Source organism: Oryctolagus cuniculus, chromosome 10 (assembly GCF_051225735.1).
Source record: "Oryctolagus cuniculus isolate XC-2025 breed Fujian yellow rabbit chromosome 10, ASM5122573v1, whole genome shotgun sequence".
NCBI lineage: Eukaryota > Metazoa > Chordata > Mammalia > Lagomorpha > Leporidae > Oryctolagus > Oryctolagus cuniculus.
Window position 1 is genome coordinate 69,131,918 of NC_142876.1, and position 14,023 is coordinate 69,145,940.

General features: G+C 49.2%; 1 protein-coding gene across 14 annotated transcripts in view; it reads right to left on the minus strand.

The window, feature by feature from the left end:
• Window positions 1-14,023, minus strand: part of MPPE1 (metallophosphoesterase 1) — a 28,732-nt gene that overhangs the window by 3,833 nt on the left and 10,876 nt on the right. For 3 of the 14 annotated variants that reach the window (XM_070050499.2, XM_051852174.2, XM_070050500.2), the window contains 7 exons: window positions 9,193-9,576; window positions 7,140-7,248; window positions 4,393-4,496; window positions 2,419-2,493; window positions 910-1,018; window positions 740-805; window positions 527-649 (listed from right to left, as the gene is read on the minus strand). In XM_070050499.2, the coding sequence (XP_069906600.1) occupies window positions 527-649; window positions 740-805; window positions 910-1,018; window positions 2,419-2,493; window positions 4,393-4,496; window positions 7,140-7,248; window positions 9,193-9,473 (867 nt within the window). In that variant the 5' untranslated portion in view covers window positions 9,474-9,576. Of the gene's footprint in view, window positions 1-526; window positions 650-739; window positions 809-909; window positions 1,019-1,619; window positions 1,691-2,418; window positions 2,494-4,392; window positions 4,497-7,139; window positions 7,249-9,192; window positions 9,577-14,023 lie in introns of all 14 variants that reach the window. The other 11 variants (XM_008261017.5, XM_008261016.4, XM_070050498.2 and 8 more) reach the window with 5 other exon arrangements.

Below are 14,023 nucleotides of genomic sequence, written 5' to 3' on the forward strand. Positions count from 1 at the left end.
TAACTAACTGAAAGTATGATGAATAGCTGAGAATATATAGCCGACTAGAAATTAGAAAAGGGAACAAAGTGACTAAATGGAAACCTGAGATACTGTCATGACCTTCCCCAGCCTGCAGCTGTTAACTGTAAAAGCCATCTGCGGGCAACCATTCAGCCTGGGGGTTAACGTCCACATCCAGGGACCTGGGTTCAATTCCCGGCCCCAGCTCCTGACGCCAGCTTCCTGCTACTGCAGGCCCTGGGAGGCTGCAGTGACGGCTCAAGTAACTGAGTTCCTGCCACCCACAAGGGAGACCTGGGTTGAGTTCCTAGTCCCTGGCTTGGCCCTGCCGGGGACAGGGACCACTGTGGGCATCTGGGGAATGACACAGCAGATAGAAGCACTGTGTCTCTCAAATAAATACAGATGAAAGGACACCCTCATCTGCCCTAGGGAACACCCCTCCACCCCATGCTGCTTGTGAAGCCACAGGAGGGGAGAGGGAGCCAGGGACCCGCGGTGGCGCCACTGCACAGGGCCATACCTTTTGGGAAGCCTCCTGAGAAAGCACGTCGTACTTCTCCTTAAACGGGATGTCCCTTTCCTCTGGAGGGGCCGCGTCATCCCCAGAACAGTTAGCATCGCTTCTCCGATAGAGTGGATAATGCTGGCGGGGGTTTAAAAAGGAGTCGGGTGGGACTTGGCGGAACCCCGGGGGCTTGGCCTGGGCGTCGCTGCTCCCCTCTCCCCCGCTCACCTGCAGGAGGATGGGGGCGGACGCGGGGAGCGGCTGCCCTGCTGCACAGTGGCTGGCTCCTTGTCCCTGCTGGCGAGAAGTCACCCCGTAATGCGGCACAGCTGACACTCAGCACACGCTAGGGCAGGAAGTGGGAGCAGGAGGCCCCTTGGCGCTCAGAGGTGGCCTACCTGTCGGGAGCAGTTCAGTTTGTGAGAGATGTCCATGAGCTCCTCTTCAGCTTTGGAGCAGATGGTACAGCCGTCCCCTTCCAGCGCCACACTGTTGACCATCACAAAACTGAGGCAGACGGGGGCAGGCAGAAGTCAGGCCACTGCGCTGCACGTGCGTGCCTCTCCCCACGCTCCCCATGCAGAGAAGACTAAGCGTGCACAGTGTGAAGAAACAAACCCACACAGTTTGAAATCCCAATAAGACTAACGCATTTTATGCATCACGGCTAACAAAACAGAAACAGTGCTACTGGGAGTTGAGGCCATGGCATGGGAAAAAGGAGTTTTTAACCTTGACCTTGGGAGAAACCCCATTACAGAAGCTCTGAGGTTAGGCTGCCCCTCAGCTTAGCATCTAACCAGACCATGTGTCCTGGGGCAAGCTGGAACCTCTCCATGCCTCCTCTGAGTGGCCTGGACACCGTAGCTGGGCACAGTGCGGAGTCAATGAAATGAACCAGCAGGTGCACGGAGCAAAGCCATGGAAGCACTCAGTATGCACCCAAACCTGTTCTCTCCCCATGAAGTCAACCACTGGGGGCTTCTGGTGATGGACACTCAGCAAGTAAGGCAGCAGGTGAGGTGCTGGTTAGGGCTAACAGGGTCTGGATAGTCCAAACCGAGGGTGTGACAACACCGGTGACAGTTATCTTCCACAGTCCCTTTACCTGGCTGGGTCTCTCATTGACTGCCACTAGAGATCCTTTTCTGTCCTTGCACCTGGGCACCAGAGGGGCACCTGTCAGTAAAGACTGCGTGAGATGTCACCAGTTTCACAGAAAACGAGCTGAGTCATCAAGTGATCTGGAACACGGTAAGTGTGTCCAAAGTCTGACACGATCTGCTTAGCAGGAAGTAACTAGTATCTTGTGTGCATTATGACTCAGGCTGCAGGAGGGAGAGGCCTCCAGGTTCTTTCCAGAGAGGGTGTGAGCTGGCCACCGAGCCACACAGGTACAGGAAGGAAATGACTAACCGGAGCTCTCGTCCTGCTGCTACAACTAGGATCGGCACACCGTCTGGCCCACCGAAGCTCCAGAGATGGCCAGACCACGGTTAGGATGCTCTGGTCTAAAGGACAGGGATGGCACAGAGCCCTGGGCACACTCCACGCGCTGGCCACCCAGTCCCAGGACGCTGTATCTATGGAAGCCGCCTTTGTAAAGTGGAGTTAGGAGACTTCAAAGCTCCTTCTTTAAAAAGTTGGGCTGAAAAATGTGTGTGCACCCCCCAGAGCCAGAGCAGAGAGAAAGAGCAGGGCTCAGGGCGAGCAGAGGCATCCACAGGCATCATTTAAGGAAAACCAGGGTGCTTTAAGGTCTCCCCTCAACCATCGGCAAGTACAGCCTGAGGGACAGCAGCCCCAGATGATGGGCCAGGCCATGGAAGCAGGCATGGCAGTCACCTTCTAGAACTGAAGTTCCCAAGGACTCAAGGTGGTCATGAAAACTCACAAACAATACTCACTTAACTCCTTTCCAAGAAAACAGCATTTCACAGTTGAAAGCTCTCTCAAACCGTTTTACTTTGTATCTGGTCATCCTATAATCAATTGGAAAAAGAAAGGTTTTTCACTCAAGCTATTTGGGGATTTCAGAGTTATCAGGGACACAGAAAGGACGCATCAGGATCTGAGTGTCACACCAGCAGTACCAGCGGGGGCTCCAGCTCAGCTTGGGGCCAGAAGCAAGTTACTTAATCTCCTGGACTTCAGGTCCCTCACTAGTACCGTTGGTAAAATAATAGGACTGAGGTGTCAGCGTTGTGCCCCAGCACGTTAAGCCAATGTTTGGTGATGTGATGCCAGCATTCCATGTCAGAGAGCCAATTTGAGTCCCAGCTGCTCCGTTTCTGATCCAGCTTCCTGCTAATGCACCTAGAAGACCAGGATGGGGTTCCTAGCTCCTGTTAGCCTGACCCAGACCTGGCTGTTGAGAGCATTTGAGGAATGAGCCAACAGATGAAAGATATCTCTCTCTATAGAGAAAGATAGATAGGTAGATAATCATTGTCATTTTGCCTTTCAAATAAATAAATAAATCTTTTTAAAAAAATACAAGACCTTGGGGCCAGCGCTGTGGCACAGCGGGTTAAAGCCCTGGCCTGAAGCGCCGGCATCTCATATGGGTGCCGGTTCTAGTCCAGGCTGCTCCTCTTCCAATCCAGCTCTCTGCTATGGCCTGGGAAAGCAATGAAAAATGACCCAAGTCCTTGGGACCCTGCACCCGTGTGGGATACCCAGAAGAAGCTCCTGGCTCCTGGCTCCTGGCTTCGGATTGGCTCAGCTCTGGCAATTGCAACCATCTAGGGAGTGCACCAGTGGATGGAAGACCTCTCTGTCTCTACCTCTCTCTGTAACCCTGTCTTTCAAATAAATAAAATAAATTTAAAAAAAAATACAAAACTATGGAAAAGATTAAATGAGTTAATATTTGGAAGTAAATAAGAATGAGCTGGCATGTTATAAGGATTGTAACACTATATACATGTTAGCCATTAAAGTATAAATGGTCTTTTCCAACTCCCCAAGAAAACTTTAGGCCATTAAATATACATTTCAAGTTAGATGCTTCCCAAAGGCATAATTCATTCATCCAGGGACCAGTATTGTGGCACAACTGGTTAAAGTCATTGCCTGTGACACAGGTTTGAGTCCTAGCTTCTCCTTTTTTTTTTTTTTTAAGATTTATTTGAAGGGCATTGTTGCCAAGAGAAAGAGAAAGAGAGAGAGATATCTTCTATCCACTGGTTCACTCCCAAAATGGCCATAACAGCTGGAGCTGGACCAGTCCAAAGCCAGGAGCCAAGAACTTCTGGGTCTCTCATGTTGGTGCAGGGGCCCAAGGACTTGGGCCATCATCGGCTGCTTTTCCAGGCCATTAGCAGGGAACTGGATCAGAAGTGGAGCAGCCAGGTCTCAAATGAGCACCCATATGGGATGCCAGCACTGCAGGCAGTGGCTTTACCTGCTATGCCATAGCAATGGCCCCTGCTCCACTTCTGATCCAGCTCCCTGCTAATGTGCCTAGGAAAGCAGCAGAAGATGGCTCAAGTACCTGGGTCTCTGTACCCACATGGGGAGACCCTGATGGAGTTTCAGGCTCCAGGCTTCTGCCTGGCCCAGCCCCCAGCCATTACAGCCATTTGGGGAGTGAACTAATAAATGGACAATCTCTCTCTGTGTCTCCCCCTCCCCAACCCACCCTGTAACTCTGACGTTAAATAAGTCTTTTTTTAAAAAAGAAATTCACTCATCCAGCAGGAAGTTGTAGAGGGTATATTATGTGCCAACAGTAATGATCCCTAAATTGCTTACATGTCCTTTTGAGGACTCAAAATTTCCTCAGTCCAGCACAAGCAAGGCTTTTGCCTTAAGTTTTCCCAGCAGGTTGAACAGGACAGCTAAGACTGTAGGGAGCGACGCTGGACTGAACCACTTACCTGTAGTGGAAGCCAATGTCATGGTTGCCAGCAACTACCTTCAGCTGCACATGACTTGGGTGTCGGAACATTTTCTGAAAGCGCTCCACATCATCCGCCCAGGCCTGGGGGCAAAAGGGTCACAGCTGAGAGCCAGGAAACCCTCTCTTCCCTGAGACTAACAAACATGATCCGTCATTTGATTTGAGAAGTTAATTCCCTGGTCCAAATCAGATGCTCATGAAGTGAATGCAGAACTCTGAATCTTGATGCAATCCTTATTTTCAGAGACTGCAGTTAAGATTTTAAATTATTTACTCAAATGCCAAATATAATTAAACAGTATCCTCTGCCAATCTTAAAATATTGACTGGCAGTCCCCCCAGTATGTCCCTATCATTCCAGGGCCCCCTGAGGAACATGGACCCCAGGTTGGGAACTGGTTCAGATCTGGATGTAGGAACAGGCCCTTAGGAAATACCAAGTGAGTGCTTCATGTGTTAACCAAGACAAGGGTGAGAACATTCTTCAGACAGCACTCTCCTGTGGCTACAGCAGTGGGAATGAGAACCAATGAGATGTGGGAGAAAGAAAGACAACATTTATTATAATAAATGCTTCATGATTATTCTGACATCTGCTGTTACCATTACAGCTTCATGGTTGTGTTGGCATCATCATTGTTTTTACAAACCTAAAAATATCAATTGGACAACCGCCCTAGGACAGGCAAAAGACCTCTGTTCTGAATAGTAAATTAACTTTACCCTCCAAGTTTCAGCACAAGCTAGGGAAATAAGATTCACTTAAAAAGGTTTCATTTCAATAAATAATATTTAAAGTTAGAACAACAGAAAATCAGAGTAACAAACTTAGAAAATCATAAATCCTTAATTTGCAAAAGCAGTATTTATATCTAACCTCATTTTAAAGCTGGTTGTTAGGGCTGGCCTGTGGCACAGCAGGTTAAGCTGCTACCTGTGACACTAGCATCCCATATGAGTGCCAGTTCAAGTCCTGGCGGCTCCACTACTGATCCAGCTCCCTTCTAATGTGCCTGGGAAGTGCTTGGGCTTCTGCCACCCACATGGGAGACCCAGATGGAGTTCCAGAGTCTTGGCTTCAGCTGGACCCAGCTCTGGCTGTTCCATTGCAGCCACTGGGGGAGTGAACCAGTGGACGGAAGACATTCTCTCTCCCTCTCTCTCTCTCTCTCTCTCAGTATGTGTGTGTGTGTGTGTGTGTATTTATGGTATGTATATATGTATATATATATATATATATTATAGGTATATATATTTATATATATATATAACTCTGCCTTTCAAATAAAACTTCAAAAGTTCATGGAAAATGGAATTAAAAGATAAGTTTATTTAAGGAAAAGCTAGTTGCTTTTTAAATATAGCACTGCCATCATCTTATACTTAAATTTAGTTCTAGGTGTGACTAACATTACAACTCTGTGAAGAGTAGGTTCCTATCATATCTGGACAAAAAACTTCATTTGCACAGCTTTGGAACTGTCCTGAGAAATGCCAATGAAGTTGGGGCCAGCACTGCGGTGCAGGTTAACCTCCGCCAGTTCTAGTCCCAGCTGCTCCTCTCCCAATCCTGCTCTCTGCTGTGGCCTGGGAAAGCAGTGGAAGATGGGCCAAGTGCTTGGATCCCTGCACCCACATGGGAGACCAGAAGAAGCTCCTGGCTCCTGGCTTCGGATCAGCACAGCTCCAGGCTGTAGCGGCCATTTGGGGAGTGAAGCAACAGAAGGAAGATCTTTCTCTCTTGTCTCTCCCTCTCACTGTCTGTAACTCTACCTCTCAAAGAAAAGAAGAGAAGAGAAAAGCCAATGAATTTAAACATCCCTCAAATCAAATCACTTTAAAAAACATTGAGTGAAAGGGCTTTTTTTTTTTTTAAGACTTGTTTATTTATTTGAAAGGCAGAGTTACAGAGAGGCAGAGAGACACAGAGAAAGATCTTCCATCTGCTGGTTCACTCCCCTGATGGCTACAATGGCCAGAGCTGCACTGATCCAAAGCCAGGAGCCAGGAGCTTCTTCTGGGCCTCACACATAGATGCGAGGGCCCAAGGACTTGGGCCATCTTCTACTGTCTTCCCAGGCCATAGCAGATAGCCGGACCGGAAGTGGAGCAGCTAGGACTCGAACCAGTGCCCGTATGGGATGCCAGTACTGCAGGCACAGCGCCAGCTCCAGGGCATTTTTAACTAAGCAGCAAAAATAGCTCTTTTCTCATCCATTCCAGGAAGGGAGTGAGCAGAGCCTGCTGACAGCTCGCATGAGGGCAGCCTTCCTCTTTGCCAGGCTCAGGGGTCTTGGTCCCACTAGGGGCATGGGAGTCTCATATCAAGTCCCCATGGCTCCTTCCACCCCTCTCACTCGGGAGAAAAGAAATTGGAAGAGAGCAAGTGACTTGTGTAGCACCTACACCTACTCTATAATGTGGGTGATGGCTGAAATAGCACCCCCCCGTCTGTTTTCCCTTTCCCAAGAGATTCACAGGCAGGTGCATTCCAGCCAAATGCTGTCTGGTCAATCTACATGTTTCCTACATAGACAAAGACTGGCCAGTCTACTAAGGCATCAGACACAAACCCTAATAATCTTCATGATAGTCTACATGCAGTTAATGGAAGTGCTAAGCAAAACTGCCACCCAATCCAATACCATTTCAGGGGCTCTCTGGCAGCCTGTGAGAATGAGCCCTCAAAACAAGTTTAGCATACCTGGAAGGGCAGAGTCCTACCTGGGGCATGCTCCACTTCCCTTCATCAAAGATGTCCCCTAGAATGAAGACCACTTCCGGCTGCAGCAACCACAGAGCTGTCTGGAAGGCTCTCTCCATTTGCCATTCCCTGGAGGCCAACAGGAGACAACGGGGTGTCAGAAGGGGATTGTCAAGTCTGTTCCTTGGGTAGAGGACATTTAAGAAGTGAACTACATGGTCCCGTTCTTCTTCTACAACCCCATTCTTGCTCCTGCACCTGCTGCTTGGAAGGACCCAGGAGTCTGTATCTGATTCAACATGGAAAAGGAAGGCACCCAAGAAGAATCAAGCTGCCCCCCTACACACCCCTACACCTCTCAAAGGCCAAATTCTGCTACAGGGTGTCCAGAATCGGGCCCCCCACTACACCTAAAGCGATCACTCCACCAAGAGAGCTCCAGGAACCCAAGAGCACTCGATGCAGCTCCAGGGATGCCCACGTGAGCCTGATCCTGCACCACTCCCAGGGAACAATGGTGTCTAGCTTAGGTCTCACCTCCCTTGTTTCAGAGTTAGGAGGAGACAACAAAAGAAACAGACTAGTCAACATCAAAACAGTAAATCCTGTAGATTTCTGGACACCCAGGAAGTCCTCAAAAAATTCACCGGAAATGCATATTATGAAAAAACTATGAATAGGTTTCAAACTTTTTTTTTGCACCAAAATACACTTATCTTTTTATTCCATTTCATCCATGAGCTTTTTGAAGTCTCCCATATAAATAATCACCCGAGAAGTGAGAGAAGCAAACAAAAAGAACCTGGGGTATGCAGCTTGACACATAGTGGCTTCATACCCAATGCCACCTGCTGAGCCACTCACTGGGTGGCCATAGAACACTGCCTACTCTGTCCCAGGTTCTTTGTTAGCAACAGGAAACAGAAAAGCTCCTTCCACAACATGGTTATGAGATTAAATAAAACAGTGGCTGTAAAGTGCCCAGCACTGCACACCTCCCAGCCCTCCCTCCTGCCCTCCTGTCTCCATAACCAACACCCATCTACGTCATTTCCTAAGGACTCCAAGATGGGCCCTCCTTTTGACCACACACTCCTGGCTGTTACATCTAGGGTACAGAAATAGGGGAAGATGGGGCAGCATTGTGGCACAGCAGATTAAGCTGCAATTTGGGGTGCTGGCATCCCATACTGGAGCAGCAGTTCGAGTTCCAGCCACTCTGCTTCCAGTCCAGCTTCCTGCTAACGTGCTTGGGAAGGCAGCAGATGATGGCCCAAGAGCTTGCGCTTTTGCCAGCCATGTGGGAGACCCAGATGAAGTTCCTGGCTCCTGGCGCAGACCTGACTTTTACAGCCATTTGGGAAGTAAACCAGTAGAAGGAAGATCTGTGTGTGTGTGTGTGTGTGTCTGTGTGTATGACTCTGCCTTTCAAATAAAGGTTGGGGGAGGGGAGAAAGGGGAAGAAAGGGAGAGGACAAAGAAGAGGAAAACAGGAGGAGGCAAAGGATGGGAGGGAACGGAGGGAGGGATAGAAAGAAGCAGAGAAGGAAGGGAGGAAAGACGAAAAGGAGGGGGAATGTTTTAAAAAGGAAAAAAAAAATGTTCCTAGAAAAACCTTTGTGGTTCCTGTGGGAAAAACAGACATAATGTGCTGGGGCAGACTGGACAGACAGGCCCCAAGCCCTCCTCAGGGAGATGGCCACAGCCTCTGCCTGTCTCCTGTGCCCCGAGGAGACAACACACAAGGCGCTCAGAACTACACAACAGCAAGGCTGAGGGAGTAACCAGTCCAGCTCTTTGTCATCGCCCTGCCTCGTGGTCTTCCCACGGCTGGGGGGCTGCTTGTATCAACCCACATACAAACAAGGAGGTGGCTGCTCAGAGGGGCCCTAGAAGCTCAGCCAAGGTCACAGAGCTAATCAGTGGCCCAAATCTGACTCTTCAATCACAGGGCCCCCTATATGACAATGTTCAGTAAACAGGAAGTTCCAGAAGTCCAATGCCCCAAATGCCCTTCTTGGAAAGGACGTTACACCTGCCCTGTGGGCACAGGCAATATATCAGGATTCTTACCTTCGTAATTTGTCAAACCAGTGGCCAGTTACCTCCCCAAGCAAGTGAGTGTCGGCCAGAAACATGGCCCTCAGCACAGGATCAAGAGTCTGTCGTGCCTGGTCACGGGCTCGAGTTTTCACCTCAGGCCAATTACACCGAAAGATCACCAAGTAATAGACCAAAAACTCACAAAAGAAAAGCACAGCCAAGATAATGGCTGTGAGTTTCAAAAGCAATGAGCTTCTCCTCTTTAAGAGATGAAAAGTCAGTCTTCCAAGTCCCCATCTGATCATGGCCATTTCGAGTCCTCAGCAACCAAGAGTCAAAAGTCCACCAGGAATTCGGTGTGGAAAGCTGTGGCGCTCCGGGGGTGCATGTGGGGTCCAGGTCTCGGCTGTGTACCTACGGGGCAAAGGGAGACAACTGAGTTATGCTCCTCAGTAATTCCAACATCACTGCCTCCTACTATTAAGAACTTAAAGAGCTACAGAACCCTTCCTACATTCCACATGCGGTAGTTGTCTTGTGCTTCTGCAAGGATAACAGACCAAATGACTAATAAGAGAACCAACTAGCCCCTTGGAGGTCTCTGTACCTCCACAGAGAATGACCCCACAGAGACAACCAAGCTCTCCTACACTCCACAAATCATCAGAAGAAAACACTCAGAGGGATGAGTGTTTGGGTGGGAAGACAGTGTGGGAAAATGTGACTAACATGCTAGTCACTGGATGCCCAAAAGGAGTCACCATCACACCTGTATGGCTTTAAACATCCACAGGTTGGGGCGGGCATCTGGGCACAGCCGTTGAGATGCTGCTTTGGGATACCCGCACCCACATCAGAGGGTCTGGGTTCAAGTCCCGGCTCTGCTCTCAATTTCAGGTTCTGCTAATGTGCACTCTGAGAGGCAGCAGGTGCTGACTCAAGTACTTGGGTTCCTGTTACCCACATGGGAAACCTGGATTGAGTTTCAGGCTCCTGGCTTCGGACGGGCCCAGTCCAAGGTGTTGCAAATATTTCAGGAATGAACCAGCAGAGGGATGTCTCTCCCAGACCCCTCCCCTGCCTTTTAAATAACAGGTCAATTAAAATTTTTAATTATATCTTATTTTTATAAAAAACCAAGAGGTTCATAAGCCCAGGGTAATGTGTGGCTCTGGGTGTTTTCATCACTGTTCTCCGCTGCTTTCCCCCAAACCAAGTGAATCTTTGCAGATAATGTGCACTGAAGACCCAAGCGATTCATTCCACACTGGATGCAGGTCAGGAGCTGACGAAGCCACTCTCTACCAGTGTGAATACTGAATGCTGCAACCAGATTAGATGTTTCCAGAAAAATGGGATTTTCTCTGCAAATTAGGGTTGAAACTGGGATGGCCTTTTTTTTTTTTTTTTTTTTTTTTTAATTATTTACTTGAGAAGCAGAGTTACAGAGAGAGGGAGAGACAGAGAGAAAGGTCTTCCACCTGCTGGTTCACTCCCCAAATGGCCGCAACGGCCAGAGCTGGGTCAATACAATGCAGGTACAGGAGCCCAAGCAATTGGACCATCTTCTACTGCTTTCCCAGGCCATAGCAGAGAGCTGGGTCAGAAGTGGGGCAGCCGGGACTTGAACTGGCACCCATATGGGATGCTGGCACTGCAGGCAGAGGCTTAGCCCACTACACCACGGCACCGGCCCTAGGACAGCCTTCTTTTATAGGACATTTCCATGCAGTGACATCTCTATGGAAACTGCTTATGGATTTCTCCTGACTATCAGATGAATGCTGCATCCTATAAGAAAGCACCTATTTTTTAAACACCCGAAGAGAAAAACTGGTAAAAGGCTGCCCTGAGACGGCCTGTGGAAGGTGGAGCTCCACTCACTCTGCTGAGCACAGACTCTACTCACCCGTCTACTCCCCACCCTGGAGGCTACAGACAGTTCAGCTGTCAGACAAGCCTCTGAAGGCTCACAGGGCCGAGGCGGGGGCAGTGACCAGAGACCCTACCAGAGCCAAGAAAGAAAATCCTGTTCAGGGAGATGACTTTCTAACACAAATCCAGGACTTCACATGGTTCATGATCAATCTTGCTTCCTTTTGTTTGTTTGCTCATTTGCTTATTTGTTTGTGTTTGGTTTGGTCTTCGAGAGGCAAAGAGACAGAGAGGAGAGAAACAGCAAGAGACAGGGGGCTCCCATCTAGTGGTTCACTTTCCAGATGCCTACAAAAGCCAGGGATGAGCCAGACCAAAACCAGCAGCCAGAAACACACTCCAAGTGTCCCACGGGGGTGGCAGGGACCCACCTACTTAAGCATCACCTGCTGCCTCCCAGGATCTGCATCAGCAGGAAGCTGGAGGCAGGGACCAGAGCCAGACATCAAACTCAGGTACTCCAGTGTGGGACGTAGGCATCGTAACTGCTAGGCTAAACTCTCGACCTCATTTCTGTAACGTCTAAAATAATCTCTGAAAAATCCAGCCTTCAGAATGGTTGAAATTTACATGGAAAAATTAAGACTAAATCTCAGGCGGCGCCGTGGCTCACTAGGCTAATCCTCTGCCTGCGGCACTGGCACACCAGGTTCTAGACCTGGTCAGGGCGCCAGATTCTGTCCCAGTTGCCCCTCTTCCTGGCCAGCTCTCTGCTGTGGCCAGGGAGTGCAGTGGAGGATGGCCCAAGTTCTTGGGCCCTGCACCCGCATGGGAGACCAGGAGGAAGCACCTGGCTCCTGGCTTTGGATCGGCGCAGCACACCAGTTGTAGTGGCCACTTGTGGGGTGAACCAATGGAAAAAGGAAGACCTTTCTCTTTGTCTCTCTCTAACTCTGCCTGTCAAAAAAAAAAGACTAAATTTCAGTCCCTATCAAAGTGGCTGGCTTACTTCACAGTGGTGTGCCATGATAAGCCCCCACTAAGATAAGGAAACATGAAAACCTTACCCAAATAAAAATAACTAGGGTGAATGAACAAGTGCTTGGAACCATTATGCAAAGTTTAAAACTTAACTGCAGGATTGGAAATACCTTCAGAAACGGATACCTGAGACAAGCTCTCCTTGACTGGCATGGAGCCTTGGTGATTATATGCTATATGTAAGTCCTCACTCCCCTAGCTTTCCAGAAGGAGCTGGAATGACAGATGGTGCAAAACCCACGCCCTGGAGACTGTGCCCATCTTCATCACGCAAATGGCAATAGGTGAACCAGTACTTGGTGAAAGAGGGAGCAGTAAGCAAGCGCTAGGTTTTTGAAGGGTACCCTTTCAGAGACAGGTCCAACCAGCCTTCCATGTAGACTGGAATCAGCTGTCCCCACTGCCCTTGCTGGCATTCTCAGAAAACCCACAGTCTGGGGCAGGCTTTGTGGGGCAGCAGGTGGAGCCACCACCTGAGAGAGCTGCATCCCATAGAGGAATGCTGGTTCGATTCCTGGGTACTCTACGTCCCATCCAGTTTCTTCCTGGTGCACCTGGGAAGGCAGCAGATGATGGCTCAAGTCCGTGGGCCGCTTCTACTCACATGGGAGACACAAATGGATTTCCTGGCTCCTGGCTTCAGCCTGTTTCACCCTAGCCCATATCTGGCTTTTGTGGGCATTTGGGGAGTGAACCAGTAGATGAAAGATTAATATCTCTCTTTTTTTCTCTCTCTGTCTCTCCTCTCTCAATCACTCTGCCTTTCAAATAAATAGATCTTTAAAAGTAAAAAGAAGGGCCAGCGCTGTGGCATAGGGGGTAAAGCTACCACCTGCAGTGCCGGCATCCCATTTGGGCACCAGTTCGAGACCCAGCTGCTCCACTTCCAACCCAGCTCCCTGATGATGTGCCTTGGAAAGCAGCAGAGGATGGCCCAAGTGCTTAGGCCCCTGCACCCACAAGGGAGTCCTGGAAGAAGCTCCTGGCTCCTGGCTTCAGATCAACCCAGCTTCCACTGTTGCGGCCATTTGGGGAGTGAACCAGTGGATGGAAGACCTCTCTCTATCTCTGCCTCTCCTCTCTCTCTCTCTCTCTCTCTGCCTATGCCTCTCTATAACTCTACTTTTCAAATAAATCTTAAAAAAAAAAGGAAAAATAAAAGTACTCTAAGCAGCAGGCCCCAGACCATCAGTGTCACATGCTAGACTTTATTTTCTTTACCAAGAACTTCCTCCTCACACCTGTCTTCTCTAAAGTCAAACCACACTGCCACGATAATCAGAATCAGCAGCTACTTTACCTTCCAACCAGGGACACCTTTGAGAGTGAAAGTGGCACCAACAGTAAGAGGCCAGGACTGGCCTAGGAGGTCAGCCCTGGAATGTGTGGAGGAGGAGGCAATGCTGCCTGCTGACATGCAGCTTATCACTAATCAAACTCTGTCTTTTTAATTCTTTAACATATTTATTTTATTTTTTTGAAAGGCAAAGATACAGAGAGAGGGAGACAGAATGAGAGATTCCATCCACTGGTTCACTCCCCAAATGCCTACAACAGCCAGGCCAAAACCAGGAGCCAGAAACTCTCTCTGGGTCTCTCATGTGGATGGCAGAGACTCAACTGCTTGAGCCATCACCTGCTGCCTACCAGGAAGCAGGAGTCAGGAATGGTGCTGGGTCTCTAACCCAGGCACCCTAAGAAGGGACATGGGCATCCTAATCAGTGTCTCGAGCACTGCGCCAACCTTCTGTCCCTGTGATCAAACTTTAGCATGGTCACACAGCTGTCAGTAAACAGGCACCTGAGTGGTTCAGAGCATGGATCGGCTACCTAGCTGACACTCATAAAGACAAAGGAGAGGCAGGTGCTGTGGCGCAGCGGGTTAAGCCACCACTTGGCACACCTGTTTCCCCTATCAGAGCGGCAGTTCCAGTCCTGGCTATTC